Here is a 27,958-nt window from a genome sequence, read left to right as displayed (position 1 = left end):
TGGCTGCTGTCAGCTGGCCGCAGCCTGACCACCGGCCTTTAACTCCTCACGCCTCCATTCTGCTCTCTATCAAAGAGATTTCTTTCACGAAATGAGAAATGAGTTTTGAGATCGTCCTTGTAAACTTCCCTGCAAAAACTATTTTAACAGCTTTTGGCAGTGTACGGGTACCTGCAGGTTAAAGATGTAGCTGCAGAGGAATGTGACGCAATGTTCACAGCGCGCGTGAATTCCAGTGCCAGCCTCTTCTGTACCCAGTTTGTCGACGGGCTTCCCATTGAACTCACGCTACTGGTATGAGAAATAACCATCCGCGTGCAAACTGGGCTTATACTTTATTAAAAAATAAACAGCCAGTAGTTAAAGGTTCCAGTCAATAAAATACCAAACTTTTAAATTACAATATTAAAGGCTTATTTTAACAGTCACCCTTGTGTATGATATGGCACGTTGGTTAGACACACTATAGGAAGGCAGGAGATTACGTTGCGTAGTTTTCATGTGTAGCTGGGATGTAAAAAAATAAAAAATAATTGAAATATTCTCAAGTCAGAGGAGGAAGGAGAGCCCCAGCCCTTCTGTTGGGGTTAAGCCATCGTGCAGCCGTAGTGGAGACGAGGGAATACGGCTGTCGTCAAACCAGCTTCAGGGCTTGAGCTGAGCTGAGCAATGAGGGCAGGGTAATCCCCCTCTAGACTTGGTAATAAAACACGGGTGTGCAAATTATTTTTGTTATGTTTGTGTATATCCAGAAAAAACAGCATTTATGTTAACAACATTCTCTACTCACATGCATGTTGTGAACCTCCTGTGGTTATAAAGCAACATCAGGAAAACAAGGAGTGAAAGATGCGTTGTCCTGTCAGCAAAACTCACTGAATTGAGAGGATTACTGTTAATTTCCCGAGCGCGCTTTGCTTTTTAAACTAAGTTCCCAGCTGCGCTGCTACAGCTCCCTAGCACGAGACCAACCAAGAAAGGTACAGACATCTTTCTGAGCAACATCCTCTACCTCTCTGACCCGTTCTCTTACATCTTGAATGTAGAACTTGATCAGAACGTCCCCGGCTGTGATTTCACTCTGTAAGAGCTGCAGGTAGAACACATGGGGGATGCTCAGGAGTCGATCCTTCCATAGGAAGAAAACACTGGGGGAAGAAAAGAAGATCAGTCAGCGCCAATGGCGAGCAGCGTTCATGTCCTTCGTGTCAAAGGAGGTTTGGGTAGTTTAAGATTAGTGGCTCTCTAGGTCCCTTTATTCTATCTCTCTTAGTTATTATAAGGCAGTTACAAAGCATGATGAAGAAAAATTACGTGTATCTTGTATAGAGGTGATTTTTCCACACAGGTCTGTTTTTCTGGATGGCAGCAATTCTTGCATGGGTTGGAAGCAGCTTTGACTAACGTCGGTTTTCCTCAGGGAGAGATCACACGTGTCCCACCGGAGCTTCTCAGCTTTGTCAGGCCAGTAACTTCTGAGGCTGCAGTAGTGCTTGATGTCATTAAGGATCTGCCTCTTATTGTGACTATCCTTAACTGTTTTCCTGGCTCGACAAGCTCTCTACTTAATTGTGACTGTGATACAATAGGCTACAAGTTTCATAGTTAAGTTAACCTTTTTAAGTACTTACTTCTTTCTCTCAGCCCTTGCCCAAAGCTGCGGTAGACGTGAATCAGTGCCCAAAACAAAACGGATTTTATTGCAACAGAAATGCAAGAGCCAGTAATGAAAGCAGCTTCCAGAGTGTAAGAGTTCCCTTTGCCCCACTCCCTTATCACCTGCAGGAAAACGGAGACATACAACAATCAACACCTAGTGCCACAAAACCCTGAAGCCATAAAATGCCATCAACCACTACGTTTCTGCAAGAAGTCACTAGACGGTAATTTGGGGGGAAAAACCCTGGTCTTTTAAACTGTCTTACTTTCCTGATTACATCATTCCCCGGCTGCACACTGACTCTAGCTAAACACATTACACCTTTTGATCTCTGCATTGTTAAAGTCACATGAAAAGAGTACTGTGCCCAGGTTGAAAAAACAATTAAGCTGGAGATAAGGAAGCCAGGCTTCATCTTACATCTCGGTCTCTTTCCACTGTAAAATACAGAATGAAGTTATGTTCCCTGGCTGTCACTGCACTGTTATTGTCATGGATGATCCCACGAAGCTCACCTGATTACTGTGCTTGTGACAATAGTAATTGCCAAACCTGTGCTTTTTTGAAGGGTCTGACACACAGAAAATGGCAACTTTTAATTAAAAGCAACAATATTTATATCCTGCAGCTATCTATCATTTACTGCACTGAAGAAGGATTACTGCTCCCGTGAACAAAGTATGATCGGGGGGTTAATACCAAGATGAGAGATCTCTGCAAAAAGCCAGTACTGAAGGAAAGACAACCAAGATCTAGCAGTTCTCTTCCCCCCTTCCTGCAGGCTGGAGTCCCTGCCCCAGCAGGACTAGTGATTATCAGCAGGAGATTTAAAAAAGCACAGTTCTGGCTACTTTGATTTGTTAGCAAACCCACTGGTGTGTATCCCAAATCAAGGCAGGTTATGGATGTCCTAGCCAATTTTGGTGCAGTTATTTGTTTGCCTATTAAGCTCTATCAGTTTTCCAGTTTACAGTAAGTACACTTTTCCTTTTTTTTTTTTTTTTTTTTTTTTTTTTAGCTTTTCAGGTAGTCAGGGAAAAGATGCTAAAAAGACTTGGTTTGGAGAAGTGACAATATTACAGATCTCTCTAGCCTAGAGGAGCATAGCCATGCCCTCACGTGCTGGTCGCTGTTGTGTATTCATTGTTACTGGGCACAACTGGAAGGAGACCTGGCTGTTTTCAAGTTGTTGTTGCTCTTATGGCAAAGCCCCCACCTGTACTTTTCTTCCTAACAGCAACACAAGTAAAGTACAGCCACCAAAGAGTCTGTGGTCCTTCCACGCTTTGCTGGACAAACAGGCCTGTGAATAATTGGAAGAGCCTGATTTAACTGCATACTTTAATAAATGGAACCCCAAGGACTTGGATGACTGAAGCCACTGGACTTTTATCAGTCTCTGGAGCCTATTTATGCGAAGTATGAAAACACTGGCTGCTATCAGCCTTCGAGCCCTTCCCACGATGGACAATCTGCTTTGTCCTTGCCCTTCTTCTTCCCTGCCTCCTTTCACACATGTGGTGGGAGGTGCTGGTGCCCCAGTGATAAGTGCTTTATCACTATTATAGCGCCAAAAAAATGCCTAACACTGGAGTTTGTGGGGCTTGCACTGTCTCTTGTTTTGGCTACATCAGGATCGACAGCCAGGGCAGCTCCCTAAGAAATTCTTTAAAATATAATTACTTGAGGCCCTCCAGATGATTAAAAGCTCTGGCACCACTTCTTGTGAAGGAGGGGAGGCATTTTTGAGGAGCTGTGTACCTTGTACTGGAAGATTTTGTTGTATCTTTCCCTAATCATTCTGGACACTTTGCCAGTTGCAGAGACGTCCAGGGCCTCTCCCTCTTAACTAATCAGTTCAAGAGCAATTTGACATGGTTCCTGTCTTGAAAAGTTGATCCTGAAGAGGTAGGATGACCCTGCTGCTCTCATTGATTCTAAGAGGAGCTGCCACGAAGGTGTACGTGCAGGAATGAGGCACCGTGTTCTGGGCCCAAGGGATCAACAGGAGGCCTGCAGCCTTGCTCCCCATTATTTAGCCAGTGAGTTTGATGAATTACCGTGTAAAGCAGGTAGATGAGATAAGCTACTTCAGGTACGTTCTGACTCAGAAAAATCCACACTAGAGGTTTCAGTTCTTTTAAAATCTGTAAAATAAGATGAGATATATATAGCTTTATAACTCATTGCTACGTACTCTATAAAGGTTATATATAATTGAATTTTTAATAGCATTTCAAGTGTTGGTCTAGCCGAGTTCTCAGTTGTAACTTTGCTCTCCACTTGCCTTCTCTACCTATGTTTTTTTTAGCAGGAAATACAGTCTCTGTTTTCCACTGAGCTGGGCCAGAAGCGATGTTGGTGAAATCAGAACTGGTTGTTTTATGGGCACATCCTGAGAGCTGTGTGTGCTTTGAGCCATCTCGGCATCCTGTGGAGCTCTGCCTTCTCATACTGACAGCACAACTCCCGGCTACCTTCAAGGGACAAGCAGCTGGCTCTTCTGAGTTGTTATCTAAGCTGAGGTACTTTTTCTTTGGGTCCCAGATTTTTCTCTAGCAAATGAATATTTTCCTAGCTAACAGACTGAAAGTGCTCTGTGACTTTTTTCTCCCCCTTTGTTTCTACTACAGAGAAGTGAAGTCACTGAGAACTAAAATGTGGGAGAAGCAAGAGGATTTAACTCTGAGAAAAACTTTGTTTCACAATTAACCATCTTTCCCTTGGGACATGGGAAAGATGAAAGATGGACGGCTTTCCAGCAGGCAGCAACTTTCAGCAGTCCTGAACTGGAAGGGCAGGTCTGAGCGAATGAAAGAAAAACAGCTGAGTCACTGGGACTGAAAGCAGTGACTGTGGCAATGCCATTATAAGATTTGATACATCTGATCAACCACAAATATCCCCCCAAAACCAATACTGATCCTTCTGCAATGGTTAATATACGAACCTCTACAAAAGCATTAAGGGAACTGTCCCTCCCCTAAGTGGTTTTTCCACAGAAAACGGAGACAATAGTAGAGGTGGCAGAGGTGGTTCTCTGCCACCTCTACTATTGTCTCCGTTTTCTGTGGTACTGCACAGTGCTCCTCTCAGGATAAGATCAAAAGGGAAAGGAAAGCAAAGGGTGAGAAATGAGAGGAGGGGGAAAGAGAGAATTAGTAACGGATGGGAGAAAAGAGAGAAAATAAATAATGGAGATAGGAAAAATCAATCCACTAAAGTAAATGGGAGAGCATGTATATAAATAGAAGAAAAATAATGAATAATCCCCTTGTGGATGGGATGTGCATCAACCCAGAAGTAAAGGAGCATGAGGTTTAGCTCCGCTTCCAGGTACTGCAGTTACCAGAAAGGACTGTGTATGAGGCGTTTCCAGGTTTTCCCTTCTGTAATGCTTGTACTTTCTGCTGGATTATGTATGTCTCCATACCCTTCTTACTCATAGCAGAGAGCACCAAACAAGACAACAATGCATGTTTCTCTACTGCTGCATCATCTGCAAGAACCTGATTGTGAAAAACTTGTCAGTAATGTAAAAAAAAACTTGTCAGATGGGGTAAAAAGTAGCTTTCAAGTAGTTCTAACATAGACAGTTTTGAGCAAAGGGCAAGAATATGTACTTATCCTTAGGACACTTACTATTACTGGTTGAACTATTAAGAAACACATTTGCTACTGATGAAAGCATAAGGAATATCATGTATATCAAGACGTGAGACCATCTAACTGAAGTGCCTCTTTCTTTCCTTAAAAGAAACAGTTCCTCTTTTGATGCTTAAAGGCAAATCAATGAGAAGCAAGGAAATCATAATCTGTGAGAGGCAACTGGTCAGATCAGCTTTGTCTCTGATGGTTGGGGAAAAGTAGCTGAAAGTTTTACACATTTAATCTTAGCAGGAAAACAGACAGGGTTCTGATTACTCCCTTCTTTCCACACCTGATGCAATTTAACTGAAAGCAAAGCTCCAGTGCGTCACAAAGGTATATAAGGAGCTCCTAAGAGGAAACCAAAGTGTTTAATATCCCTGTCTGCATTTCTAAGTGTCACACTCACAGTTAGCCCCGTCTTCATTTTTCCTGCTGGATAGCTGTTCATGGCCACATCCAGGAGAAAGATGATTCTGTGCAACTATTCACCTAAAGTTAAAGTATTTTAAAAGCACAGTGCTTGGTGCTAGTGCCATTTTTAGCAAGGAAAGCAGTCAAAACAGTTGGAAAGCTGTATTTCGGCTGTCAGGAATTTGTCTGAATGGCTAAAGCAAACACCCAAACCCAAAACCCCCTAAGCTCCTTCCTGGTAATAAAAAGCTCACATATCTGATGTACTTTGGCCTTGTTTCCGCAATCATTCTTGGAACAGAGCTCTCAAGATTTCAGAGGAAGTTCAGCCTGACTGACATGAAAAACTACATTTCAAGTTCACAGATCCTTATGTTACCTGGTAACTGTCACTCACCTTTAGATAAAGGACCACTAATCTTTTTGGTGTGGTTTCCTAAGGATATAAGGCCTATGCAGTCTCACTCTGTCTCTATGTCCATCTTCATAATAATTTGGAGGACTGTTGCCAGTTTCACCTAACCTTGTCAGAGGTAGAAATAGTGAAGATATTGTGATCCTATAGGTTTCATAAAGTAGGTGATCAAGGACTGAGAATAAAACAATGTCCCTCAGAAATGAGTAATGATAGTGTGACATTGTTTCATCCTGTATGCTCAGCTGAGAGACATGGATTTATAAGAAACCTGACTTTGTTATTCTTGGTGCTGCTGTTTTCTGCTGAGATCCATTTTGGCTCCCTTCCACTTAGCAGTATTACCTAGAATTGGACAGCTGTGACTTCCCAGCCTGTGATAATTGCTCAGGGTGAGAGCTTGTAGTCTCAGAAGTTGACTATTTTTGCTAGTGCTGCTCTTACTTAATACTTACTGCGATGATGCTAATGGTCGCCTTCAGGCAGGCCCAAAGAACCCCTGCTGCTGAGATGATGTTATGTAGAAGGGTGATCTCATGCAGGCTTATCAGCAGAATACACAAGCAGAGCTGAAAGAGAAGAGGCAAAGATTTGGTAAAATTATTGAGACCATACAGCCCACCAAAAAAATATTTGAAACAAACTCCCAGCAACAGTAAGTTTGGCACAGGTCTAAAGGCTAAAATTTTTCCTCAGAAGTTGACAGACAGAATGAAACAGGACACAAGGACAGACATACTTCCCTGTATGCCATATTAGCATATACCTGTGCCTGAAGATCAAAGGTCAACATGGAAAAACAGAGGTTCAGCATGAAGTATTGTGACTGTAGGCTTTCTAGAGCACCACCAACTCGAAAGGCCATCATGCTTTGACTCTGAATGAGGATGATGGCACAGATCACATCGAAGGAGCCAACCAAGAGGATCAGAATGAAACGGGCCTGATGGGAAAGAGAAATAAGGATGTGACTGGCCATAACAAAGCAGGGACAGTCCTTAAATCTAATTGGAAGTAAAAGAATAAAAGAGTAAGGAGAACCATGCTACCCATTAATAGCATGTAAATAGACAACAATTAAAGGTGACAGTTTGGCACACTATTAAGTGGCAAAGATCAGGCCACGAGTTTTGCCATTTGTTGCAACCACTTGGTAATAACTGTAAACTCACATTGGCTATTTTGGCTTATGTTACCAAAACATCCTTCATAATTACATTGCTATGAGAATATTTATACAAGCATGCCTTATTCTGGCTCAGAAATTTTGCTTAGGAAGCAAGATTTACAGTAATCCAAGTTACTGCTATAGTAGTAAAAAAAAGTCCTTAATAGTACATGTTCTACACCAGGCTTTACTTTGAAATTCTTGTTAAATATATAAACTGATGACTAGGATGCATAAAGTAATCTGCATATCTTTGATACCTGTTCCTTATTGACCCTAACAACCCAGTTTGCTGTAGATAAGTACGTACAATTGATATGTAAATTGAACAGGCAAATTCTGCTTTGCTGCAGAATTTTTCTCCTAGCTTGGTTGCCATCTCTTCTACTGAAGAAAAATTTTTGGATGACTTCACAGCAAAGAACCTCCTTCTTACATTTGTGATAAATATGCAGCCATAAAAGGGAAGGACTTCTGAGAAGCACGGCAAGTGGAAGTTTAACTACAAATCTTAGTAACACATAGAATACAATCTTTGTATTATATTTTATTGTTATGAAAGAGAAACAAGATAATAAGGAATGGCAGTACCTCCCATAGCACGTTGTATCTTTTTGTCTCCTTGCAGCACGTTACAGTAACTCTCTTAAAAACACACTGCTGCATTTATGGAGCAGTGGGACTAATGGCTATGTCCTTGGGTATAGACTTCAGATTCCAGTTCTGTTCGTAGGTTAGATTTAAATGACTTTACACTGGTCATTTTATAGACAGAAATCTGGAGTAGGTGAAGTAAGGATATGTTCTGTGGTAATCCTGTGTGAGCAAAACTGATATTTATGTTACTTTCAGATACTGCTATAAAGAAACCCATAGAATAGCTCAGAGAAATAGATTTGGAATTGTGGAGGTGCACATTTTGTTATTCGGTGGCAGGAATAATTCAGCCTGATTTTCCTCTGTTATCAGTGCCCTTATCACAGATGTCTTGCCTTTCTAAGATTTTCAAATCCAAGATGTGGAGAAAAGCAAAGTTAATTAAAGCCAAGAGACTAACCAGGAGTTTCGGCTTTTGCTCAGCAGAGAGAACTGTGAAGTTGACAATGGAACGGAACATCACTAGCAAGATGGAAAGAACAAAGACGATGAGCTCCTGGCGATTCTCCTGCAGGATCCCTCTAGTCACATAGTACACACAGAAGACTGGAAGGAGAAGGAAAGGTCAGTTACCAGGTGAACGCAGATTGCACATTTTCAATATGCTTGATCCAGAGGACAAAACTGAAGTATCAAGACCGTAACTTAGGTTCCTCAGTCAAAAGCGTATCTTTACTCTTAGCAAGGAGACTGAATCAGATACTTAAAATGAGTACTCTCCCCTGTGTTTAGCATACAAGAAATGAAATAATTCGTTAGATTTTTAAATTACTTGTGAAGTAACACTTTGAAAATGGCAAGATATTAGCTATACAAATTAACCAGCAGCTGTGGTATGTTATTCTATTAATACTACATTGAACACTATGTTGAGTAGTATATTTGAATTAAATGAAGCAGAACCATTTTTATTAAAGAACTGAAATGACTTAATCTTCCCAGTGAGAGTAATTCAAGTGAGTAACACGGAGTTTGCTACTCATACTTGTATCTCTGCAGTATTGTTTGTGTGGTTCTGACCACCACAAATGGATTGTGCGTTGAATTGAATTTAGACAGTCTGGATTCCTAACAGTTTATTTTTGTTGTGGAAATTTTGAAACACCTCACCCTGCAAACTATAGTCCAGAAAAGAACTGTTTAGGAAAGTTCTGATTTATGTTTTTATAAAATACATCAAACCCCACCACTCTTAACACCACAGTTAGCTGTCACTGTAGAACTCTCCACTGTTTTGACAAAGCTTAAATAAGGAAAAGCCTTCCCTTTCATAAAACCAGGAATTGGTGCTTTGTTCTTACATAGATGCTCCGGCAAACACTAGTTAATTCTTATCATAGACAGGGTAACAATAGATTTCTTTTTCCAGATGGTTACTTCCTGGATTCCACACATCAAATAATCTAGTTTTGCTCGGTTGGGACATGGGAACAAAGTGTCATAGATGTTTTCAAAGTAACATGATAACTTCAGTTTCTCTAAACAAACCTTCTAGTGAATGAACTTCCTTTTTCACTTTTATTAACAGTGATTGAGAAAATGGAAAATGATTGGCAAATTACAAAGTGAATCATGAGATTTTTTTTGCATCCTTGTGACCTCAGGAAGATCTGAAAGATTTAGGACAGTATGTCCTTGTTTTGCAAATTCGGCTGTTAAATCAGAAGAGGTCTGTATAAATCATTCTAAACCAAACTTTTTTACTGAGCATTAAGATTTTTGGAGAGATAGTATATGCATGTCCTTGAAATAAAGGACGTCACCTGATATTTGGTAACTGAACATTTTTCAACAAATTAAATCCCAAACCCTTACTTTGGGGTAGGGTAAGTAGATAGAGTAAGTATCTCTAGTGGTAAATCCAAGAGATTGTTAGAGCTGAGCCATTTATTTTTCTTTAAAGAACTGTTACCAGTTCTGTCAGTCTTTGTCTACCCTATAGAAAACATGTGGTTTTGGAGGTTAGTTACACATCTTAAAATCTCAAGGTAAGCCAACCATGGTTTTAACATGTTCCTTGCATGATGTTATCTGACTAATATGTTGAAACAACTTTTGTTTATATTAAAACTTTGAAGTAATGTGTTAAAATACACTATTTTTCCTGATTAAAAACAGGAGGTTTGTGAGAGGTGTGCACTTCTTCCTGTGTGCGTGTTGCAGCATCAAATACTAACTGGTATCAACAGAAGGTAGAAGGGGGAAGATAGATTAGCAAGCATGCTTTCAACTTCCCACTTATAACATCATGTGATTCTTTTCGTTTATTATGAAGGTTCTTTAGTTTTCTCTGAAGCACAAAACAGTGGCTGCTAACAAAAACAGTGTGACAGATCGGAGGCACCAATGGTCTGTTCTATCATTGCAATTTTTGTTGGTATGCTGAGCCCTGTGTGAAAAGCTGCTAATCAAACCAGAGTTTTGGAATAAAAGTATTGTTTGTATGTGTCTAATTATAGAATCTGGAACAAACCTATTGTCTTTGTTCCCTCTGGGTGAAAGCATGAAAGCTGGAAAGCGATGACTGCTCATGATTAGCATGTCCTTCTTGTACACAAGGTGTTACACCCACAGTCTCTATTCTTCTCTACACTGTTTTGGCCAGTGAGCCAACAGCCAAAGCCTGCTAAAGCCACTGAGGAGGACTTCCTAAAATACTTACAGTTGTATTATTCTCATGTTAAGTTTCATTTCTATTTAATACAAATGGACCCAGGAGTATAAACATAAGTTTCTATTGAAGTTCTAATTGGAAATATGCAAGGAAGTTTGGATTTTCCTTCCAGTAGGACAAAAATTATTAGATAAAAAAAAAAGAGAGCTTTAAAAAAATCGAGGTCCGTCCTTTCTTTTATTAAAATACTTCAGGTGAAGCAACATCCTTGCACGAACTTAAGAGACAGAGATGACGATAACATTTTCTTGTTTCAGATCAAACTGTTTATGTTCTACAACAAGCCGTGGTGTGGACACCGCTGAATTCCCCAGCGTACTACAGTACAGACATTAAAATGGGAAATGGTAAGCATTCTGGCATAGCTGAACACTCAGGATATCTTATGTAAAGTGACAGCTGTCTGAAAGCACAATCATTGCCACATCTGCCTAAGGAAACACCAGTAAGAAAGCCAATTATAGCAAAACTTCCTCAAATCTGAGTATTTTTTTCACACCATTCACACATGAATGTATTCTGGATGACACCATATCTATTACTAATCCTTTCCCTAAAATACTACTGGAAAAAGCAACAATGGCAAAAGCCTCCAGCTTGTTAGTGTTGAACTAGCAGAAGTTTCCATGTGTAAAGTATCAGGCCAAATGGAGTGAAATAAGAAACTTCAGTTGCTGCTTAATTACTACTTTGGGAAAAAACATTTGTTTTAAAATACATATGGCATGTTTCTTACCAACTCCAACTAACTGAATAAGAGAAATGGTGAAATCTTCCTCAGTTTGTCGAACGAGTGTCTCTATGGTTAGCCCTATGACGCTTAGCAGAGACAAAATAGTGACACAGAAGTAGATCTTCACAGGGAATGAAAGCTCTGAACAAGGTTTTATCTGTGAAGAAAGAAAATATTTAAAAATGTAATGCAGTATAAACTAATTGCTGTTTCTAAGAAATGCATTAAAGCAAGTTGACAAGCGACACAACTGCAGGGATTTCCTTGGGAAAAGGAAGAGAAACTCTCTACAACTAAATTGAAACTACAAAACTGCTGACAAAGGGAGAACTCAGCCTAGATTTTTCTAGTTTATACCCACAGACTGCCTTCTACTTTTTTCAGTGGCTCACAAGGGTCACAGTGTTAAAATTTCATCTCCTGAAATTGAGATTGCCAATGGACACATATACGTCTATCAAAACGTTGCGATGTTCAGCAAGTAACTTTTTCCCAGTACCCTGTATCCTGGGCAGCATCCCCAGCAGGGCAAGGCAGGGATTCTGCCCCTCTGCTCCACTCTGGGGAGACTCCCCTGCAGTGCTGCCTCCAGCTCTGGGGCCACCAACATCAGAAGGACATGGACCTGCTGGAGCGGGGCCAGAGGAGGCCACGGAGATGCTGGGAGGGCTGGAGCCCCTCTGCTGTGAGGACAGGCTGAGACAGTTGGGTGTGTTCAGCCTAGAGAAAAGAAGGCTCCAGGACACCTTAGAGCCCCTTCAGTCCCTAAAGGGGCTCCAGGAAAGCTGGGGAGGGACTCTTGATCAGGGAGGGGAGCTATAGGATGAGGGGGAATGGTTTAAACTGAAAGAGGGGAGATTTAGATTAGATATTAGGAAGAAATTCTTTGCTGTGAGGGTGGTGAGAGCCTGGCCCAGGTTGCCCAGAGAAGCTGTGGCTGCCCCATCCCTGGAGGGGTTCAAGGCCAGGTTGGAGGGGGCTTTCAACAACCTGGTCTGGTGGGAGGTGTCCCTGCCCAGGGCAGGGGGTTGGAACTAGATGATCTTTAAGGTCCCTTCCAATTCTAACAATTCTATGATTTTTAGTTTTAAAAAACTGCCAAAAAGTTTCACAGTTCCGAACAACGTGCAAAGGATTTGAGCAACAGATGTTTTTTTTCATTCACCCCAGGCAGTCTAAATCGTGGAGACAGATAAACTGCACCACGCCAGCAAAAATCACTTCGCTTTCCTGTGATCTTGACAGTGAGGAAAAAAAGGCTTCATCACATGGTACTGGGGAGTCACCTGGAGGCAGGGCTGAGCTATAGCACTGTTGCTACCACACACTTTTGGATTCCTGTGCATTTAATGCATATTAGTAATTGTGGGCGGCGCTGGGTGTACTCACGGGGCCGCAGGGCGTGGGGATGAGCTGCCGGTGCCGGGGGGTGAGGTTCGGCAGCGGGGAGGCCGCGGCGCCGCTGGAGGGGGAGAGAAGGAGGGAGCCATTACCGACATCGCCTCAGGCTTCCCGCCCTCCCGCATGGGCCGTACCAATCAGCGCCGGGTGAGGGGAGGGGGGGGGAAAGGCGGACCAGACCACTCCCCGGCCCATGCCCCGCAGGGTAACGAGGTGGAGAGATACCCCCGCTTAGCGCTTGGTTCCGCCCGCCTGGGGAGAGCCACCCCCGCTCAGCGCTTGGTTCCGCCCGTGCGGGCGGAACCAAGCGCTGAGCGGGGGTGGCTCTCCCTCCCTCAGCGATGGCGCGAAGCCGCTACCTGTCGTCGTCGCCTTCCATGGCCGCTCCGGCGCCGTCCCCCTCCTCCGGTAACGCTACCTACATGGCTGCAAAAAGCCGTACACGGCTTCCGGGAAGTGCTTCCGGGACGTCACTTCCCCGTCCCGGGCGGGAAGAGCCGTCGGAGGGCGGCGGGGCCGCGACGCTCCCTCCGGCCGCCGCCGCCCGCCCCCCCTCTCCCCCCCCTTCCCCTCAGGGAGGGAAGATGTCCGCGCTGCCTCCCGCTGCGCCTTGCTGGTTCTCTCAGAAAAGGCCTTGAGGCCGAAAGGCGGGTCGAAGGGGAAGTTTTGCGGCACCGTTCCCCTCAAGGTCTCCGGTCTCGGTGGGGAAGGCAGCGCTCCGGCGGTGTCCGGGATGCTCGGTCAGCTCCGAGGCGTGGAAACACCGGGTTTGTCTGCCTGGGAGGTGGTCCTGGACGAGAGGAGGGAAGATTTTAGCACTGGGTGACTGGAAGTACAACTGAAGTGCAAGAAAGTACTAAGCTATTTCAGTCTTTCAGCATCTTCTTTGTATGGGAGATGGTTTTTGTCATTGTATTTGCGATCTGTGTCTGTAAACGTCTCAGGTGCTCTCATCATTTAGTGAAACAGCATTGATATTTACAATTTGCTTAGGATGCTGAATTCTGTGCGTTTGTTGTGTTGGAAGCAATGTTTGGGTGACCTGTGTTGCACAGTAGCAGATTAAGAAATATGCACTCCAAGCTGCTGCTTTTTTCACTATGAGATTAGCCTTAGTTTCTCTAACACTTGCAATATTTTCTAGCTTTTACTCAGTGTGCAAGGTGTAAAGCTGACTTCATATGTAGAGTTGTGACCTGGTTTCAGGTGGGATAGAATTAATTTTCTTTCCAGTGGTTGCTGTGTTTCAGATGTGGTATGAAAGGAATGTCAGTAATGCATAGTGGTTTAGTTGTCAGGTGATGTTTATATTTTTCAAGGACTTTTTTCAGCTTTTCATAGAAGCTGAGAAGGAGCCTAGGCAGAAAGACTGTATGGCCAATGGAATATTCCATACCATAGATGCCATGCTCAGTACAGAAATGGGCTTAGCTGGGGGGGTGCTCGCCATCGCTGCTCGGGACAGTGCCAATTCACCAACTTACCGGATAGTGAGAGTGACTTGTGTCTTGTATATTCTTTTACCATTTTATTATTCTTGCTATTTTCCTCTTCTGATAATTGTTCTATTAAAATGTCTTTATCTCAACTCATGAGGTTTTTTTTTTTTTTTGCCTTTTTCATTTCCCCTCCTTTTCTCCCTCTGCTCCCAACCCTTCTTGGGGGAAGGGGGAGAACTGCGCAAGCGGCTGCCTGGCCCTACCTGCCAGCTGGAGTTAAACCACAAGTTCTTTGTGGATATTGTCAAAAGAAAGTACCTGTCTTTATGCACAAGTAACTAACAAGTGGTCAAAAAAAACTGTAGCAATGGCTTTTTGTCTTAGCTGTTAGATGAACGGGCCCAGGTTGCCCAGAAAAGCTGTGGCTGTCCCATCCCTGGAGATGTTCAAGGCCAGGTCGGACGAGGCTTTGAGCAACCTGGTCTGGTGGGAGGTGTCCATGCCCAGGGCAGGGGGCTGGAACAAGATGGTCTTTAAGGTCCCTTCCACCCCAAACCATTCTGTGATGGTCATAGCAAGGTCCAGAGAACTTCCAGTCTTAGACGAATGAGAAACTGTCCGTGTCATACATGAAGTGGTGGTTGTCAGAATTTGCTTAGCTGTTTAAGAAATAATCAGAGCTTCTGACCAAAAGGTATCGTTTTTGAGGTGAGCTACATCACAGAAGAATTTTATATTAAATTTGTTGTAGTACCCGATAGATGCTTGCCAACAAATATATTTCAATCATAAATAATATTTATTATGCTCTGTGGAAGAATCATGAAGGATTCTGTGCATAACCAGTGTTGCAATCGATGGTTAAAAACCCCAGAATCTGTAGTGCTGGAAATGCTATGCTTTATTTTCAAGATAAGTCATGTCTTCGTATACTATACGTAATTTTTAAAAGACACTATATTTCCTCTTTCGTGTAACTGCTTTGTCTCTTGTTGCTGTTTGTGTTATTTTTAAATAATTTTATTCTTTCTAATGAAAACCTCTGGTTATGTTGAACTCCAGCTGTATTGTTGGCTTTTTAATTTTTGACAATTTCTCAAAAATTAGGGTTAAGACTGCAGTTTCTAATGAAAAGAAAGTTTAAGTGAATGCTATTACAAGGATTTTTGACGTGTCGGTGATAATCTCTTCGACGCAACTGACTATCTGAGTTGGTTTTATCTCTTGCTTGTTGGTTTATTTTATTAAATATGGCTGTGAAAGAATTGACTAGGCGGTGTCAGTGTTGGGTGAAGATGGCTCTGCAGCAGAGCTACAGATTAGATAAGGGCAGCCAGCAGAAATCCTCGGTTAAGGCACGGTATGGAGAATGTGTCAGGTCCTTGTTACAGCCTTGCTCAGCGCTTGCAGTTGAATTTTCACTGGCTGCTCCACCCCTCGTATCTCCATGGTTTTGGAGGAAGGTGGATGTGACACAGACCTCCCCTTCATCAGAGAAGGAAAACTTGAGTTTGCTCGCTTTTAAATTGTGTTAGAAAATTGTACTGCTTTATAACTTTACATGAGGTCAGTTTCTTGGTTTTTTTTCTCTCTTTTATTCACTTGACTGTGAATGGAAAGTTATAGCTTCTTTGGAAAACATTTCTTATGGAAGAACTAATGCAAAAATGCAGCGTGTGTGTTCTTGTTAACTTGTGTTGCTTCTGCATTTTATTTTTTGCAAAACTTTGTTTCTTTTCTTCTGAGACCTGTAGAAAACAATCCAGGTAGACATACTGCTTTTATAGTGATGAGGTTAAACTGTGCTGGTGTGTGTTAAGTGTAGGTGATGTGTGTGTGGATTAAGAGTAGATGACGTGTACTAGTCCTGGCGTGGATTAAGAGTGACCCTTTTCCCTGCAGCCTTAAATTTCAGGGGGGAGCAGTTTTCCTGGCTTGATCTATCACGTGTCCATGTAGTTGGAGTGAGCGAATGGGGTGCTATTTATTTTAGAAGCTGTGAGCTGGTGCTAATTTAAAATTTGTTAAGCTGTGACACCATTTCCACAAAAGCACTGTCATTTCTATGTATTTCTGTCATTTCTCTATATTCATGCAGGCTGCCTGGCAGCAAAATCATATTTATGCCAGTGGAGGCCACTTGCACACAATAGAGAATTATGTAAGCAATTTAGTAATCAAACCAAGTATGACTACTGTGTTAAAAACTGAGAGTAATATTTTTTTATTAAAACTAGATGCTTAAAAGCACAAGCAAATAATGTCTTCATTTATTTTCTTTGCACTTAAAAGCCTCCTGAGAAAAGGTTTTTCTCTGCTCCTGTTTTAAGTTCGAAATAAATGTACTTCTGATTAAATTTTGAACTGCTCTGAATAGAGAGGGAAAAGGGGTTTGAATGCAGATAGTCTTAAGAATATCATGTCTTAAAGCCTAAGAAATTGGAGAGTTGTTGAATTGGTAATTAGCTGCTTCCTGTGAGTCAGAAGTTGTTTGAGATTCTCAAAGCTTAAACTTCATATTTTTTTCAACCTGTAGTATAACATTTTTATTGCTAACGTAGTTAACAGTTGGAGAGGATATAAGGAAGAGCATACAAGGCACTGTGCGCTGTTTGTTCTTGTGAGCTGGAAGATTGTATGTTTGTGTGTAATCCAAGAGAAACAGTCTACCAGCCACTGCCACGTTTTCATCTGTTGATAAACATCAGCTGCTGGTTGTTCTTAAGGGAGGAAGACAATTAGTTCCAGATGGGGAACTCTTTCAGCCCGTTTAAGACTTTCCAGTTCATTTAAGACAGCAGGTCAGTAATTTAGGGGAGTAATTTTGTTCTTATTTGCTGTTCTGTGTCCTGCCATGTGTGGAATTGGTGATATCAAATAGGATATCGCAGTGCTGCTGAGGGTGGGAGTTTTGGGGTGCTTAATTGCTTTTGTTTGTAATTGAGTAGTATAAACAGAAAAAGTATTAACAAAGTTGTGATAACTAGCAGTTTTGAATCTAGAGGGGTATTTTTTTTTAAGACCTGGAAAAGGAAGAGGGGTCAAAAATCCATTTTCTTAACCAGTTATTTTAAGGAATGCATATCTTCCTTCAGATTGGCTAGTTTTGTCATAAACTGGGTTAACACAAGTATATGGTTTAATGCGAGTGTGTCAGAGGGTCTTGCACCTCAGTGTGCTGCTAGAATGATTTCTTGCTAAAATGGAAAGAGATAAGGGGATAGGGATGGAAACCTTCTGTGTATGTCTGTAGTAACAAACAGAGAACACGGGGAATGGAAAATTTCAGCTTTTAGGATATGGACACTGACAGGATATATTTAACTCTTTAGTACCTATTTATGATTTATTTTGAGATGCCACACTGGACATCAAAAAAGCATGACGAAAATACTGTATGCTATTCACCTGTTCACATGCTAGCAAAATCGGGACAAGTGCTGTAGCTCTTGTTACAACTCTTGTATTTTTGCTTGCCATCGATTATTTCTTGTGCTGCCATTGTTTGATGTACTGTAGTATTATGATTTCAGACAGCTTTTCCAAGATGTCCAATGATTAACTTCCCTGCCAAGAATTACTTTTTAACTGTAAAGCTCCACCATCTTGTCTATCCAGCAAATGTGCTTCTGGAGAAAAGTATTTCAAACTTAATTTCCCCTGTTGTTTTTTGGTTGAGGAGCAAAAGAGGTCGTGTTTGTCATTTCATTTTCATCTGTTTAACACTATGTTTTTTGCTCATAAAACACAGACTGTAAAATAGAAAGTAATACACCCAATTGTTTGTTTTAATGTTGTAGATAAGCTGCTCGCATGCAATTTCTTTCTTTCTTAATAGACTTTGAATCTGTTAGCGTTATCATGTCAACTACCATTACATGACTTGAGAAGAATAAAGGTCATCACAGTGTGTTTTTGTTATTCTCTGTACTCTCCTACTGTAACTTGCCACGTTTCATGTAATGCCTGGAGGTGTTCAGGGCCAGGTTGGATGGGGCTTTGGGCAACCTGGTGGTCTGGTGGGAGGTGTCCTTACCTGTGGCAGGGGGGTTGGAATTGGATGATCTTTAAGGCCCCTTCCAACCTAAACCATTCTATGATTCTATGAATTTGTAAAAGGAGAAAGCTCTAGTTGCAAATGATTTAATGCCTTTTTTCTGTCAGATCTTTTAAAAAGACTTTAAGAATGATTGCAAGTACTAATATTGAATTGCAAGCTATTAACAATACTGCAGTGGCAAAATAAGTAATGTTGTGTTGTTTACAAGTAATTAATTAGAGAACAAGTCTGTTTGGAAAGCTCTTGGACATATTTTCCTACTTTGTTCACCTAGATCTCATAGTTACTAGGATAACTGTGTGTGTGATTACTGGAAGCTACAGTCCTTTACTATTGATTGCTCCTTTTGACTCGAGAGGGTAACAGGTTAATTAGTAGTGAGGGTACAGACTCCTGCCTGATTTTCTAGGTTGTGAAGATTTTTCTGTTGAGTGGTTGTAAGAAGACCTTAGTCTGCGATTAAAGAAACTGTAGAATCTTTAAAAGGACTTAATTATAATGGAAAAGGCCATGTTGACATACTTTTAGAAGAGAAATAACTTAAAAAAATATGAAGACTTTTGCGTGTGTGTGCTGTTTTAAAATAAAAAGTCTCCCGTAGATAAATTCTTAGTGCTTAATCTTGCTATCGTGAGTGCAATTAAGAGTGCAAAAACCAGTTTGAAAGACAAGGTACAGAAGCCATTTTATCTTTCATAAACTGCAGGTGAAATGTGTGTTTATTGCATTAGGGATATGAGATGTCATTACGTTCAGAACTACATGCTTTTTTCCTTTCTCTTTTTTTTCTTCATTCTTAGGCAGAAAAAAATTGACTAGACCACATGAAGAAGCATGTGAAGCTTATTTTTATGCAAGATGTTATTTGGAGGACCAAGTACACTTTTTCAGGCCATGGGAGATGAAAGACTAATCACGTGATATTTTTGTTTTGTCGAAGTGCTGTTCTGTGCTAAGTCAATGTTGGTTTGTATTAAGGACAAATATTAATTTCTTAATGTCAGCATGTCGACTGTGACAAGTGCTCAGACGCCAGAGGAACCTAATCCTCCCCCCCTTGAAGAAAAGCCAAAGGGAAAATCACTATTTCATTTGGGTTCGCTCTTTGCTAACAGGAGTGAAAAATTTGTGATTGCTAGGAGTGATAGTGTGCCAGAGGAGAACGTTCTGAAAATAACTATCACAGAGACTACGGTGATTGAGTCCGACTTGGGCATCTGGAATTCTCATGCTCTCATCTACCTCACGTTGTGGTTTTTCTTCAGCTTTTGCACTCTTTTTCTTAACAAATACATTCTTTCATTACTGGAAGGAGAGCCCAGCATGCTAGGTAACCCTACCTTTCATTTACACTTGAATTCCAGTAAGATATTTGACAATACCAGATCCTCCTGTATAAAGTTGAGGGACAAAATGGCTCAGCTGAAGTGAAAAAGACCTAGTTAAGAGATGTGGGGGTGGATCTTGGGGCTGGGAACTCATGAGTTGTGATCTCGGCCTGTAAAGGGGCTTCTGACCACTGTCCTTTCCCCTGCTTGCTGCAAGATAGTGTGAAACTGTGCTCATAGAGGAGCTGTAAAATGGTGTGTGACAACTAACAGCTGGAAAGAAAAATTAATCTTTTGTTTTGTGGGTTGGAGGGCAGTGTGGGTTTCTTAAAAAAATAAAATCGAGTCAGTTGTTAACAGTGTCCAGAGCTGTTAAGATTAACTTGTTTGTCTGTAGAAGTGCAAAAGTTGCCTTTGTGTGACCTCTGTTATCCAACGGGCTGCTTATTCCTGATTTTTGGTTTTTGGGGTTTTTTTTTAAGGGGGGAAACAAAGGGCATTTCATCTGTAAACTGGATTTTATAGTTGTGTGCAACCTTGGTTTTATTCTGCTTCCTTGCTAGTAGAAGTAAAGGGCTTTTGTTAGAACCGTCATGTTTCTTAACTGCTAAAAGTACTACACATAAGTTTGTCTAAGAAATTTTCTTATGTTGCTTGATTCGTCATGTTCCCATCATTTTCTGATTTTATTATTTTTTTTTCTCTCATCTTTCTTTAGGTGCTGTTCAAATGCTTTCAACCACCTTCATTGGCTGTATAAAAATGTTTGTTCCATGCTGCTTGTATCAACACAAAACACGCATCTCTTATCCACCCAATTTCATCATGATAATGCTGTTTGTTGGATTAATGAGGTAAATGGTTAACTACTTCCTAGAGATCTATCCGGTTGCTTCATTGCATTCTTCTGAACGGAAGCTGTGTTTTCATGTCTGTCTTCATTCTTGATTGGAAAAGCGTTTGGAGTATTCACCTTTCCCCAAAAAAAGACACAGGATTATTTTATTTTTAGTTCCTATTGCTAAGTGCTATGTTCCTTTTTCCAGATGTTGGTTCTTCTGGCTAGCTTGGCTTCCCATCACATTTAGCTTCTTTCAGAACATATTTCTCTTCTTTCCATTTACTTCCTGTTTTCTTTTGAGGCTGATGTTTGTTTAGTGTAGTAGTATTTATTATTATGTTGCTTTGTTCCCTCACCTTTTCCAGCAATTTGCCTCAAAAGTGATACAGGCTGTTAACGTTTATCTTTTAAAAAGTAAATATTTGCTGTGTGCTGGGATAGTATCAGTTTGTGCTGTAAGAGAGAATAAGAATATATGATTTGGTTTCCTCTATGCTGAAAAAGGGATAAAGGGTAACAGGATTCAAATTAATTCAGAGTAGCTTTATTGTAGTAACTGCTGCCCTGTTTAATTTCATGGTTTTAAAGTATGGTAAATACGTAGTGTACCTGATCTACGCTAAAGATGGATAACTGCAAATGATAGTATTTCCTTGGTGAATTACTATTTATCAGCAAATTGTACTAACTTTTTCAGCTGAGCCTATTGAGAAGCTTACCTTAAAGCCCTGCCATCTGAAGTTTGGTTAGAGTGCATTAAAAAGTAAAGTTTGATGTTCTCTGGAAGTCCAATGGACGTCCATAGAAATTGCACAGTTGCCCAAGGGTGCCTTCATTTTGCTAAATAAATAATAGTGTTTAAGCCAAAAGAAGTAGCTCTGATATGTTCCACCTGGCAGGTGCTGTGCCGTAACGGTGTGCAGCTCATCTCTTACTGCACTTCACTCTAGCTACCAGGATTTGGTAACCTGATTGTCAGCTACACTTGACCACAGTCTTAGTTACTGCAGCTCAAATTTATAAACCTGGCCAAATTATTATGAAATTCTAATGTCTAAGAGTAGGTCTTAAAGCAATATTTTTTTTTTCTGCTTAATTTCATGTGTTCTTCTATTACAGATTTGCAACAGTAGTCTTGGGTCTTGTCAGCTTGAAAAATGTGGCAGTTTCATTTGCTGAAACTGTTAAAAGCTCTGCACCTATTTTTACTGTTATCATGTCTCGGATGATATTAGGAGAATACACTGGTAAGTACTTCATTGTTGAAATGTGATTTTTATTTCTTTTCTGATTTTTTTTTTCTTTTTGTTTCTGTGTATAATATTGTCGCCTAGTTGGCCATGGATGAGGAGATTCTACCAAATTCTAGTAAATGCAGCTGGAAGACTTGTTCTGTTTCAACACAATTAGTAGAGTATATGGAATTTAAACTTTCAAAAGCTGTATTATCTGATACACATAATTGGAAGTACAGTAATTAGACTTAATTTTTTCTTTTCATTTGCAGGATTGCTGGTTAATCTTTCTCTCATTCCTGTCATGGGTGGGCTAGCTCTGTGTACAGCTACTGAAATCAGTTTCAACATTCTAGGTTTCTCGGCAGCTTTATCTACTAATATCATGGACTGGTAAGGCATAACGATAGTTGCATGTGGGGAATAAAGGAATTTATTTTATTGGTGGAATGAAGAAAATTGTTGCCTGTAGTTGTTTTTGTATGTTACATTTAAATGTTGGTATTTAAAATTTATTTTTAACAGAAGATACGGTTTATCACATCTGCTAGAATTCATGAGATTAGAAAAATAGTACAACTCTGTTAATCTACAGGAGTTAGACCAAACTCCTTTCTGTAGTTGTATAATGTGTAGAATGTGAAATGATTAGAAAACATACCTACCCACTTAAGGGAAACAACTGTCTTTCTCATGGATATATTTATTTGACGTAACTAAAATACAGATAAATGGTGGTGTTTTGTGTTTTTTTTCCAGTTTGCAAAATGTCTTTTCCAAAAAACTACTCAGTGGAGATAAATACAGATTTTCGTAAGTACTAAAAATATCACAGGTTTGATGATAAATGGACTTCGGGCTACGTAAGGAAACTATATATTTATAGTTATGTTGCGCTATGGTATTTTTGTTTTTTTTCTCGGACTGTTTACAGACAGCTTTAACCTAAATCATTTTATCAGGGAAAGAAAACTCTGTGCTCAGATCCCATTGCAGTAGGTTGGAGTCTTATAATCAGCTAAAACTTTCAGCATATCCAGAAATAAGTCCGTATTCTGCAATCATAAAACATCTCTTAAGGTTATTTTGCAGAAACAAACTTTAGAACTCTCTCAATGTTTTAACTATGAAACACGAGGCAGGAATAAAATCTTGTGGTAAAATATACCTATCTATATGTATGTGTATATATATGTATTTTACCACGAGATGAAATGCTAGTTTTGATATTGAAAACTTTTGCCTTTAATCTTAAATCTGTCTCGGCCAGCACAAAAAGCCAAACACTATCTTTGCAAGAGATTGCTGAATTTGTTGTCCCCAAAGCTTAGTAGATGGCTTTCATTAATTTTTTATGTCTGTTAATACAATAATGATGCAGCTTTCTTCAGCTCTAAGAAAGAGGAAGCTTTTAATCATTTTAATAGTTTTTTCTCCTTTGTAGAGCCCCAGAGCTTCAGTTCTACACAAGTGCTGCTGCAGTGGTTATGCTTATTCCAGCTTGGATATTTTTCATGGTAATTTGAATTCACTGACAATGACTTATGTTTTCTTTTTGACTTGTGAGCAGAATGTACAGTTAAGGTTCATCTTAATTTTTACCTTTCATTCTTCCCATTTTTTTAAAAATCACCCCAAAATGCATTTCGTCATGTTTGCAAGAGATTGGGAAAGATAAAAAAAAGAGGAAAAATTTCAAAGAAATAATTTAATATAGACATGAGTTGACAAGGGACTCAGCCTGAGTTTATTTCGGGATTTTGGAGATCAAGTCATGTGTTTGTCTAAGTGCATTTAAAGTTTTAGATAAAGACTTAAAAACAGAATTTTAAATATTTGTTGACTTTTTGACTATATTTATATGGTATACAGGAGGATTAGCCCTCTGAAAAATGTCTATCAAAATGTCCTGTATTTTATAGTGTTTGTTTTGCTGAAGTTTAAATGTAAAACTGTATCTGCTTATAGTAACAAATAATGAGTTGGGTGGAAGATCACTTTTAGATTTGCTTATAAACTAAACTCTTAAAGTCCTCTTTTTTTGGTTGTTGTTTAGGATGTGCCTGTGATTGGGAAAAGTGGGAGGAGCTTCAGCTACAACCAAGATGTTGTTGTACTTCTCTTAATAGATGGAGTCTTGTTCCACCTACAAAGTGTTACAGCCTATGCCTTGATGGGAAAAATTTCTCCTGTGACTTTCAGGTAAAACTGTATTTTCACGTCAAGAACGCTATTTTCTTTTCTTTTTTTCATGCTCATTATTTCTGCTTGAGAACTAGGCAGTAAAGGTATTGTGCAAAGAAATAAATAATGTAAATGCAGAAATACACAAAATTAAGAAGAAAACTTTTCACAACTGGATCACCAAAACTTTGTGGTTTGGTCCCTCACCGTGTGAGGAGAGCAGCATTTGACCTATTGAGCTTATGGAACAGGTGCTCGCATTTACTAGCAGGGGTTTTGTATTTGGGTTTAGCAGCTGGTTAATGAGACTGAGCAGATTGGCCAAAACCCTAGATCCAACATTAAAGCTGCCAGTTGCTTCAGTGATAAGGCAATACCTATATACACCTCGGTGCAGTACAGAATATGAGCAGTCAGCTCTGTATTCCTTTCTTCTGAAGCACGACACCAGCGTGTCGAGCTGTATTTGTTGAATTATATATGAAGTTGTTAGTCTCCTCTACATAAGAGGATGTAAAACCATATATTCATATTTGCACATATACAAAATTTCTTGTTATGGTCTGTTATTGGTCTGATGTAGATGTTATTGGTCTGATGTAGATACTGATTCTTTTCAGGTTATAATGCTTTATTACCTGAACAGTAGCAGCAGACTCACAATTAATAGTTAAGTTGCTAGTGTTCTGTTAGCATTTCTGGATGTCTGGGTTAGTGGAAATGAATTGCTAATGCTGTACTGCAAAGAAAACAAGAAGCTGAGGTGAATATTTTGTACTAGCTCTAAAATTGAGGTGAGTGTAAAGAGAACAGTGCTGACATATAAGCAATTTGGTTATGGTATTAGCTCCAGGAGGAAAAGTGGAATCTGAGTTTGTGTTCAAAAAGCAAACGAAAGCGAGGTCCTGCTACATTAAAGCATGTTTTTGTGTGGGATATGAGAAAGCCTTCTTTGGCCTTAATTTTTATATTCCTTTCCAGTGTTGCTAGTACTGTGAAGCATGCGCTGTCAATCTGGCTAAGTATTATTGTGTTTGGTAACAAAATCACAAGCCTCTCTGCCATTGGGACTGTCCTAGTGACAATTGGAGTTCTTCTATACAACAAGGCAAAGCAGCATCAGCAAGAGACTATACACAGCCTGGCAGCTGCCGCCCCGCAGCCCGCACACAGTCCCACCGAAGATACCGAGCCACTAATTTCCAAGGATTTGGAACCGTATGATTAATATGGCCATTTATTCTTTCAACCTGGTGTAACTCAAAGGAACTCTTCCTGAAAGTGGTTATTTCTTCCAACAGTTGATGGTGATTTGGTTCCTTTGAGTTCATGGCAGGTCACGCCTGGGACTTGAAGCAGAGAGAAAACGATGGGAAGAATTCAGTAAGCCTTGGTTTACTGAGAAACTGGTATACCAGAGGACCTTGTATCTTATAATGTGGTAAACGTGGGCTTTAATGTCTTTCCTTGACTGCAAATAACATACAAGCCTGTATTAGAGAAAGAACTTAAGTGTCCTGTGGGAAAACGATTCCTTTCTCCCTACCCATCAAAATAATGTGAAAATGTGGACCCGTGACTGCATTCTGCCTGCCTGCAGTGGAATGAAACTGCTGCACAACTGAAATTCCTAGTTGTTTGTTCCCCTGCGCTGCTGCGTCCTTCATCGTTTGTGTGCATTGCAGAGCTGGAAGAAGGAACCCCCTTCCTCTCCCAACAAATGATTTATTTTGGTATATGTTTAATTGAAGTAAATTATGGAAACGAGTCCGTGCCCCAAAGCAGTGAGGAGGGGCTATTTCTGACTACAAAGCTAGGAATTGAAAAGTGATTTTTCTACTAAAATTTAACATGGAAATATTGCATCCTGGTTGCATATTGACAATATTGAAATGCGAATATACACACGTATACATACACTGTGTAAATGGAGCATTGAATTAAATATTTGCAGTTGCTCAGAGGTAAAAAACACTGAAAAATTATGGTGATAGAAGCAGCAGGATCTCTGTATTTCTATAAGAAATCCTTTTAATATTTTGATTTCATGCATTTTATTATATATTCTGCTATGATGAAATAAATTGATTTTTTTTTTATTATTTCTAAGAGCGCAACAAAATACTGCCTTTTAGAAACTCAGGGTTATAATTCTGACCTATGTGCAAAGCTTTTCTGTCATTTCTGATCACGTAAAGAATCTCAGAGGTATCTGTGGCAGATGGAAGAGAGGCCACTGAAGGGAGGAGTATTAACCATAAACTGAGGCTAATTTTTATTTCTGCTGCTTTTAAGAAGTTTTCTTTTTTAAGGAAATTCTGGTTGGTGGTAGGTCAACAATTAAAAGTTAAAAATAAAAAATTCTTAAGTATTAGTAATTAGTTTTGGCAAAAAGGCACATGTAGCTACAAAAATGTTCAAATGGACTTCTTGGTGACAGAATTAAATTAATTTGATTTTTAATAATTGGCAGTGTTCTGGAAGATTGTAGCATGACGTTAGAAGAGTAGATAGAGTGGTCTTTATGGTGAAAATAATTTCTAATGGGAAGTTACCTGTGGAGTTCCTGCAAAATTTAAGCTCCTGCTTATATTTGCGCCGGTGAGGTGTTCGTTAACTTTAGTGAACTGTTCCCGCAGAGAGCAACAGTGTGTTCCCAGGACAGTCTCTCTGAAGAGGCCCATTTTCTGTTTAAATAGTGTGTGCGTGTTCTGTCTTGCGCTTCCTTCAGGTTACATTTCTATATGTGACTGGGCACCTGGGGGACATTCTCTGAAGATCTGAGCAGGAGGGAAATGTCAATTTTTTAAATCATTGTGTATGTGATACCTGTGGTTTGTCGTTTCTTTGTACTTCTGTCACTTTGAGAGAAAGCTGGGGACTATGGGCTGGAGCTGGTTTTTCTCTCTTATTTTTTGGTTGTTATGTTTTTAAAAATTTCAGCGTATTTGGCAGGAAACCAAGTCTGGATCGCATCCTATTTCTAGCCTTGTTGGAGGACAGAAATGTGAGTGGCTCCCTGGCTCCGTCCTCACGTAAAACCCTTCATCAGCTTCATTTTCAAAGCGACCCGGCTTTTGCCTTTCCTATTGCTGGAAAACATTGCGCGAGCCAAACAGCTGGGGGCATTTTGGAATTTGTAATTTCTAAGCTTATTTATGAGTGGCTGATTTAGCACCCCCCCGCGTTGTGTGGCAGCACAATCATCCCATTTTACTGAGGGTTTGTTTTCAGTGTTGATTTTATGTAATTTTCTATGCATTCTTGGCTTTTATTTTTGTTAGATTAAAGAAACAACCTCTTTTCTGTCCACTCATAAGACGTTTTCTTCCTCTGGTCGTACTAATTCTCCTTTGCTGTTGTTCCTGCTGGGTAAATGAGGAACACTTTGTTCTGTGTTAGGAATTCCTGTATCTCAGTCTCACTTCGTGTGATGGCACTACTGGTACTGCCCCATTTTTCTTTTTTTTTTGAAAGTGTTACTTTTGAAACACTCTAGGGCTTCTTTCCCCGGCATTTCTCACGGCCCCACCCCTGATGCTCGTGCACTGACCAAAGGGAGCTCTGGCACCGCGGCCCCGGGGAGCATTTGTTGTGTGTTCTCAGAGAAACTGCGCGTCCTCCCCAAAACGGGAATTCCTGAAACGAGGCCGAGTCCCTGGGGAAGAGCAGGGCCTTACTCCCAGCTGTTGGGGTGTTTCCCAAACGGCATCATTTCCTGGCTGTAACCCTGGGCGGACAATAAAGTATCTGCCTGTGATGATCCCTCCTGCCCCGTGTCGCGTTGTCACCTCGGGTCACGTCGCCGCTGCAGCCATCAGCGTCCCCAGCTCTCGCTGTCCCTTCCGCTCCTTTCCCTTTTTAGGAATTGCCCTAATTACTCTCAAGAATGTAGATTCTCCTTGGGGGTGCGTGTGTGTGTGTTCTGCTGCCGTTACGTAAGTGATTTGTTGGAATCGTGCTTTAAAAAATAATAAAATTTTAACTTTTTGTATGTAATCCCACGGATGGGCCTGAGCCCGGCACAGGGGGTGATGCTTTCTCCTTGGCTTCCACGGGCGTCTTTGTCGTGGGTTGGTTTCTCATTTGTTGTTCATTAGG

At 40.5% G+C, this 27,958-nt stretch overlaps 2 protein-coding genes across 3 annotated transcripts; one reads left to right on the top strand and one right to left on the bottom strand.

Moving 5' to 3' along the window:
• Positions 1-317: 317 nt before the first annotated feature.
• Positions 318-13,214, bottom strand: LOC141474108 (uncharacterized). The gene is made up of 9 exons (XM_074161829.1): positions 13,130-13,214; positions 12,759-12,831; positions 11,373-11,526; positions 8,363-8,508; positions 6,904-7,080; positions 6,593-6,706; positions 3,721-3,807; positions 1,632-1,779; positions 318-1,148 (listed from the first exon to the last, which is right to left on the bottom strand). The coding sequence occupies exons 1-9, from the start codon at positions 13,147-13,149 to the stop codon at positions 1,117-1,119; spliced, it is 951 nt and encodes a 316-aa protein (XP_074017930.1). The 5' UTR covers positions 13,150-13,214; the 3' UTR covers positions 318-1,116.
• Positions 13,083-27,174, top strand: SLC35E2B (solute carrier family 35 member E2B). Of its 2 annotated transcripts, none has more exons than XM_074161828.1 (9): positions 13,083-13,178; positions 19,070-19,599; positions 20,316-20,451; positions 21,558-21,685; positions 21,946-22,066; positions 22,433-22,486; positions 23,118-23,190; positions 23,730-23,875; positions 24,839-27,172. In XM_074161828.1, exons 2-9 carry the CDS (start codon positions 19,275-19,277, stop codon positions 25,083-25,085), a joined length of 1,230 nt encoding a protein of 409 aa, XP_074017929.1. In that variant the 5' UTR covers positions 13,083-13,178; positions 19,070-19,274; the 3' UTR covers positions 25,086-27,172. The 2 variants fall into 2 exon arrangements, with proteins under 2 accessions (XP_074017929.1, XP_074017927.1); XM_074161826.1 differs by lacking the exon at positions 13,083-13,178 and adding an exon at positions 13,260-13,623 and having other exon boundaries at positions 24,839-27,174.
• The last annotated feature ends 784 nt before the right edge of the window (positions 27,175-27,958 follow it).

This window comes from Numenius arquata, chromosome 20 (assembly GCF_964106895.1).
Source record: "Numenius arquata chromosome 20, bNumArq3.hap1.1, whole genome shotgun sequence".
Classification (NCBI taxonomy): domain Eukaryota; kingdom Metazoa; phylum Chordata; class Aves; order Charadriiformes; family Scolopacidae; genus Numenius; species Numenius arquata.
This window is presented reverse-complemented; position numbering and strand designations above follow the sequence as displayed.